The following is a 6,112-nucleotide window of genomic DNA, read 5'->3' on the forward strand; positions in this document are numbered from 1 at the left end:
GAATCGGGTTATGATGGGAAAACCACTGCACTTAAGGGGCTGTCCAGTAGAGGGCAACATCACACACACACACACACACACACACACACACACACACACACACACACACACACACACACACACACACACACACACACACACACACACACCAGGGACCAGCCCCCTGAGCAGGGGCAAGGGCACACACCTTGCCGGCGTAGTGGAGGATGCAGAAGTCGGCCTTGTCGCGCAGCTGCCGGGGTTTCTGGAACTTGGGGTGCCCCCCCTGCTCCTGGATCACCTTCTCCACAAAGCTCTTGTCGGTGGCTTTGGGGAACCAGCACTCCTCGTCCAGCAGGGCCAGCACCCCCGGGGGGTTCACCTGGGGGGGGGAGGGACCGTCACCCCACTGGCCCCCTGTGCACGGGGCCCCCTGCCAAGCCGCTCCGCCCCCTGCCCCGTGGCACAGAGCCACCTGCCCAGCCCCCCCTCCTTTCCCCCCCCACAGCACTCGTCCCCTGCCCGGACGCCCCGCCCCGAGACCCAGTGACCCCTACTGAGCGCCCCCTGCCCAGACCCCCCCCCCCCGCCCTGCCAGGCCTCCCTGCCCTGCCCAGCCCCTGCCTGCCCCACCCCCTACAGCATGGTGCCCCGTCAGGCCTCCCCACCCTGCCCCCCGCCCAGCCCCCTGCCTGCCCCACCCCCTACAGCATGGTGCCCCGTCAGGCCTCCCCACCCTGCCCCCCGCCCAGCCCCCTGCCTGCCCCACCCCCTACAGCATGGTGCCCCGTCAGGCCTCCCCACCCTGCCCCCCGCCCAGCCCCCCCGCCGACCGGGCGCTCGATGAGGTCGATGCAGGGCTGCAGGTCGAGGCCGAAGTCGATGAAGTCCCAGGCGATGCCCTCGCGCTGGTACTCCTCCTGCTCCAGCACGAACATGGTGTGGTTGAAGAGCTGCTGCAGCTTCTCGTTGGTGTAGTTGATGCAGAGCTGCTCGAAGGAGTTCAGCTGTGGGGGGGGGACAGGTCAGGGGGGCGCAGGCGGTTCGGGGGGGGCTGGGGGAGGTTTGGGGGGGTTGGGGAGGCTGGGGGGGGGCTCACCTGGAAGATCTCGAAGCCGGCGATGTCGAGGATGCCGATGAAGGAGGCTCCCTGGCGCTTGGTGCGGTCCAGGGCCCGGTTGATGCGATGGACGAGCCAGCGGAACAGGCGCTCGTAGGTCGCCTTGGCCAGCGCCTCGATGGCGAAATCCGCCTGGGGGGCGGGGCAGAGAGTCACCCCCGGCCCGGCCCGGCGGCACCCCCCGCACCCCTCCCCCGCTGCTCCCCCTGCCCCTCCCCCACCGCACCCCACCCTGCCCCTCCCCGCCACGCCCCTGCCACTCCCCCACCACCTGCCCCTGTCACACATCCCGCGGCACTACCCCTGACACACCTCCTGCCCCTCCCCACCACACCCCTCTGCTCCTGCCACACCCCCTGTGTGTGTCTGGGGCAGGGTATGGGAGGGGTGGAGCATCTCCCCCACCACGCCCCACCCTGCCCCTGCCATGTCTCCTTCCCCTCGCCCACCATGCCCCTGCCCCTCCCACACATCCCCCTGCCCTACCCCTGCCACAGCCCCCTCCCCTCCCCCTCCCCCACACTTCCTCCCCCCGCCAGGATTCCAGCGCCACATTCCCTGACGTCTGTTCCCCCCTCCCCCACAGAACCCAGCCCCCCAGCCCTGCCCCCCCTCCCCACCTGCTCCTTGGTCTGGGCCTTCTGCACGTAGTCGCGCCCGACCTTGATGCGCGGCATGAGGATGGCGCGGGAGAACTCGGTCACGTTCAGCCCCAGCAGGTGGCAGAGCTTCTGGGCGGCTGGGGGGCAGCGAGAGCTCAGCATGGGGGGCGGGAGGGGGGCAAGCTCCCTCTCCCCCCACAGCCCCCCTCTTCCCTCCTCCCGCCCCCACACATAGCCCCTCCCATGCCCCCCCACAGTCCCCCATGGGTCACCCCCAACCACACAGAGCCCCCCCAGATGGTGCCCCCTAGAGGAGAAAGGCCCCGTGTCCCATTCCCTGCCCCCCTGAGCCAGCCAACCCCCCACGCCAGGGCTGGATCGGGGCCGTACCTGTGTTGTCCGGCATGGAGGCCTGGTCCGTGTTTCGCTCCTTGCGGAAGACAATGTTCCCGAACTGCAGCACGGCCGACACCATCCGCAGCATGCCTGGGGGCGGGGAGCCGGTGAGGGGGGCAGGGGGCCCTCCCCATGGCCCCCCAGTCTCCATCCCACTCCTCCCACTCCAGGGGCTTCCCCCCCTGCCACCCCAGATCCAATCCTACCTGATCCCCCAGATCCTGCCCCCCAACCTCAGGGTCCCTCCATCTCCCCTCCACTAGATCAACCCCAGTTCCTGGCCTGCCACCTCTCCCATACCCTGCCCCAGACCCCCCCCCCCCCCAGTTTTGACCCTCCTCTCCTAAGCCCCACTCTACATTGGCTTCCCCACCCCTCAGGTTTCCACCCCCATAATCTCCTCCGGGTCCCAGCTGTGCCCCCCAGGTGGGGATCTGCCCCCGAACGGGGGGAGGGGGGGCGACTCACTGTGGATCTCCTCGGGGGAGAAGCCCATGATGCGCATGGACTCCATGGTCTCCTGGAAGATCTCCTTGTCCTGCTGGCCCGGGATGGGCAGGAACCCGTTGGACAGGAACCGATACTGGTTGAACGGCTCCAGCAGCAGCTCAGCTGGGGGGGAGACAGGGACGGGGTCGGCACCACGTCCGACCGGCCACCTCCCGCCCCCCGGGGCCGGCGGGGACGGGGTCGGCACCGCGTCCGACCGGCCACCTCCCAACCCCCGGGGCCGGCGGGACCGGGGTCGGCACCACGTCCGACCGGCCACCTCCCGCCCCCCGGGGCCGGCGGGGACGGGGTCGGCACCGCGTCCGACCGGCCACCTCCCGCCCCCCGGGGCCGGCGGGACCGGGGTCGGCACCACGTCCGACCGGCCACCTCCCAACCCCCGGGGCCGGCGGGGACGGGGTCGGCACCGCGTCCGACCGGCCACCTCCCAACCCCCGGGGCCGGCGGGGACGGGGTCGGCACCGCGTCCGACCGGCCACCTCCCGCCCCCCGGGGCCGGCGGGGACGGGGTCGGCACCACGTCCGACCGGCCACCTCCCGCCCCCCAGGGCCGGCGGGGACGGGGTCGGCACCACGTCCGACCGGCCACCTCCCGCCCCCCAGGACCTCCCGCCCCCCAGGACCTGCCTCAAGGAGCCCCACACAGGACTGCTGTACTGTCTCAGCCCCCAGAGAGTGAGTCAGTAGGGGAGTGGGGTCTAGAGCAGGGGGGTGAGAGCCAGGACTCCTGGGTTCTCTCCCAGCTCTGAGAGGGGAGGGGGGTCTAGTGGTTAGAGCAGGGGGGCTGGGAGCCAGGACTCCTGGGTTCTCCCCAGGTCTGCGTGGGCCATGGGGGTCCCAGGGAGGCTCCGTACCCTTTGTGTTCTCGCCCGCCCCCACCAGCAGCTGGTAGAAGATGTGGAAGGTTCTCTCGTCCTTGGCCTGGCGGATGGCGCGAGATTTCTCCAGCAGGTCTGAGCCCGATGTTAAGGAAAGGGGCGTGGGCCCTGGGACCAATCCCCCTCCCACAGGGGGGAGGAATCACCCCCAGCCCCAGCGCCTCCCCATACCTCAGGGAGGGGGAATCACCCCCACATGCAGCCCCAGAGCCCCCCATACCTCAGAGGGGGAATCACCCCCAGCCCCAGAGCCCCCCCAGTACCTCAGGGAGGGGGCATCACCCCCACCCCCAACCCCCCCCACCTTGCTAGGGGCCATGTGCCCTGCCCACCCCCCTCCCATCCTGCCCCCCAGCCCAGAGGATACATGTCTCTATATTGGCTCCAACAATGTAGCCGGCCACGTCAAAATTGATCCGGATGAATTTACCCTGGGGGGGGGGGGAAAAGAGTGCAATGGAATTGATGTTGGGGGTGGAAGGACTCCTCTGCCACCCCCAGGATCCCCACACCCCAACCTGCCCCTTCCCCCGAGGCCCCCACACTCCTACCTGCCCCTTCCCCCGGCCCCTCATGTCCCAATCTGCCCCTTCTGGCCTGCCCCTTCTCCCGAGGCCCCCACACCCCCGCCTGCTCCTTCCCCTCATTCCCCCCCCCCAGCCCTGCCGTCCCCCGGCACTCACGAATCGGGAGGAGTTGTCATTTTTCACCGTCTTGGCGTTGCCGAAGGCCTCCAGGATGGGGTTGGCCTGAAGCAGCTGCCGCTCCAGCTCGCCCTGCGGGGAGAGGGCCAGGGTCACGCGGGGGGGGGGGGGGGGCGCTGGGGGGCAGGGAGCTCCCGGCTGCCCCAGCCCCACCTCTCCCAGCAGGGGGCACTATTATATGGGTGACCTCCCCCGCTCCCGGGATTTGGGGGTTAACCACAGGAACCGCAGGGCTGGGAGCTACTCACGTAGGAGACGGGGCCGGAGCTCTGTGGCGGGGTCACACGCACATGAGATGGGGGGGGGGGAGGGACGACAAAACACAAACAGAACCGGAGGGTTAGTCGGAGCGGCGACGAGGGAGGCGACTGAACAGGACAAAACGAGGCAACAGCGACACAGACCGGGAATCGACCCCGCCCCCACACTAACCACCGGCCCCCACCCCCGTCCCCGAGCGGGAGAGAGAACCCAGGAGTCCTGGCTCCTGGCACTGGGGCAGATGTAACAAAAAAGCCTTTGCCAAAGACAGCCCAAAAAAACAAAAAAAAGCCAGCCAAAGAAGCAAAAGACAACTCAGTGAACTGCGCCCCAAGGGGGCGGGGCTATGGGTAGCCAATCAAAGGGCAGGAATGGCTGAGGGCAGGCGGGCAGGCAGGTGGCACACGACGCATCCACTTGCCGGGTGCTTGGCCATGTTCGGTGACTCCAGCTGGAGGCAGCAAGACAGGGGAGAGGGGAGGTTACTGCTGGAGGACGCGGGTATCCCACTGCACCCACCAACGGCCCCCTCCAGCCACGCTGCCAGCAGTCAGAACACAGCCGCCTCCAGGGCGCTAGGGCTGGTTATACGGGGACCCCTCGCCCGGATGCAGACCCTCTGGAGTGGGTCACGGGGCCTGGCTATACGGGGACCCCTCACCCAGCACTGGGATGCGGCCTCTCTGGGGTGGAACCCAGGCGTCCTGACTCCCACCCCCCACCCTCTCAGCACTGGATAGCTCTAACCCTCTCACTTCGGCCCCAGACCCACCTTCCTCATTGCCCCAGGGACTCTGGGGTAACACACAGGGCAGCAACATAGCTTGGGGGAGGGCACATCAGGGTGGGGGGGAGCTGGCAGGGCCTAGACACAGGTGTTGGGGGGGGGGAGTGGTGGGTTTATATGAGCAGCTGGGGGGGAGGAAGGGACCCTGAACTGGCCAGGTGGGCATCTGAGCTGGCACAGGTGATGAGCCCCAGTAGTACCCGCCCACCCCCGCAGGGAGCACCCACCCCAGCACCTATGGGTGCCCAGTGCCAGGTCGGCGCAGCTGGACTCTCACCGGGACGCTCTGCTCCTTGCGGGCCTTGTGGGAGGAGGCCACGTGGGCCAGGTACTGGATCACCTTCTTGGTGTTCTCCGTCTTCCCGGCGCCGGACTCGCCCCTGCAACAGCACCAGGCCTGCGGTGATGGGCATGGGCCAGAGCCACCCCCCGGCAGCCACATGGGGCAGCACTACACACACAGCCCAGCAGGGGGCAGCACTGGGTGCACACACACGCACACACACACACCCCAGCAGGGGGCAGCGCTGGTGCACACACAGAGCCCAGCAGGGGACAGCGCTGGGTGCACACACACACACACACACACACACCCCAGCAGGGGGCAGCATTGCTCTCTCTCCCGCACGCACACCCTCATCCCACCAGCAGGGAGCAGTGCTGTGCGCACATACGCACACACACACTCAGAGTTTGTGACACTTACGTGCACAGGATGGATTGATCCTCTCGGTCTGTTGGAAGAGACAGGAAGTGAGTGTGGTGCTGCGCACACCACCCAGCAGTGTCACCGCCCCACCCACCCACAGCTCCCTCCTGAATATGGGGGGGTGCGTCACCCGGCTGAATGTAACAGCCCCCGCCCTTGCTGCCCC

At 68.5% G+C, this 6,112-nt stretch overlaps 2 protein-coding genes across 2 annotated transcripts in view; both read right to left on the reverse strand.

Annotated features, from left to right (window-relative positions):
• Nucleotides 1-5,993, reverse strand: part of LOC101951755 (myosin-10-like) — a 34,770-nt gene extending 28,777 nt beyond the window's left edge. The window contains 12 exon segments of the mRNA XM_065570908.1: nucleotides 188-361; nucleotides 813-986; nucleotides 1,079-1,231; nucleotides 1,720-1,838; nucleotides 2,092-2,187; nucleotides 2,566-2,709; nucleotides 3,462-3,560; nucleotides 3,853-3,916; nucleotides 4,169-4,261; nucleotides 4,438-4,458; nucleotides 5,515-5,617; nucleotides 5,944-5,993. Of these exon segments, the coding sequence (XP_065426980.1) occupies nucleotides 188-361; nucleotides 813-986; nucleotides 1,079-1,231; nucleotides 1,720-1,838; nucleotides 2,092-2,187; nucleotides 2,566-2,611 (762 nt within the window). The 5' untranslated portion in view covers nucleotides 2,612-2,709; nucleotides 3,462-3,560; nucleotides 3,853-3,916; ... (2 more) ...; nucleotides 5,515-5,617; nucleotides 5,944-5,993.
• The window catches only part of LOC135976423 (myosin-10-like), a 10,117-nt gene continuing 7,310 nt past the window's right edge, over nucleotides 3,306-6,112 (reverse strand). The window contains exons 7-11 of the mRNA XM_065571877.1: nucleotides 5,515-5,617; nucleotides 4,169-4,261; nucleotides 3,853-3,916; nucleotides 3,462-3,560; nucleotides 3,306-3,352 (exon numbers count right to left, since the gene is read on the reverse strand). Of these exons, the coding sequence (XP_065427949.1) occupies nucleotides 3,306-3,352; nucleotides 3,462-3,560; nucleotides 3,853-3,916; nucleotides 4,169-4,261; nucleotides 5,515-5,617 (406 nt within the window). The remainder of the gene's footprint in view (nucleotides 3,353-3,461; nucleotides 3,561-3,852; nucleotides 3,917-4,168; nucleotides 4,262-5,514; nucleotides 5,618-6,112) is intronic.

The sequence above is a fragment of the Chrysemys picta genome, chromosome 17 (assembly GCF_011386835.1).
Source record: "Chrysemys picta bellii isolate R12L10 chromosome 17, ASM1138683v2, whole genome shotgun sequence".
Taxonomy (NCBI): Eukaryota; Metazoa; Chordata; order Testudines; family Emydidae; genus Chrysemys; species Chrysemys picta.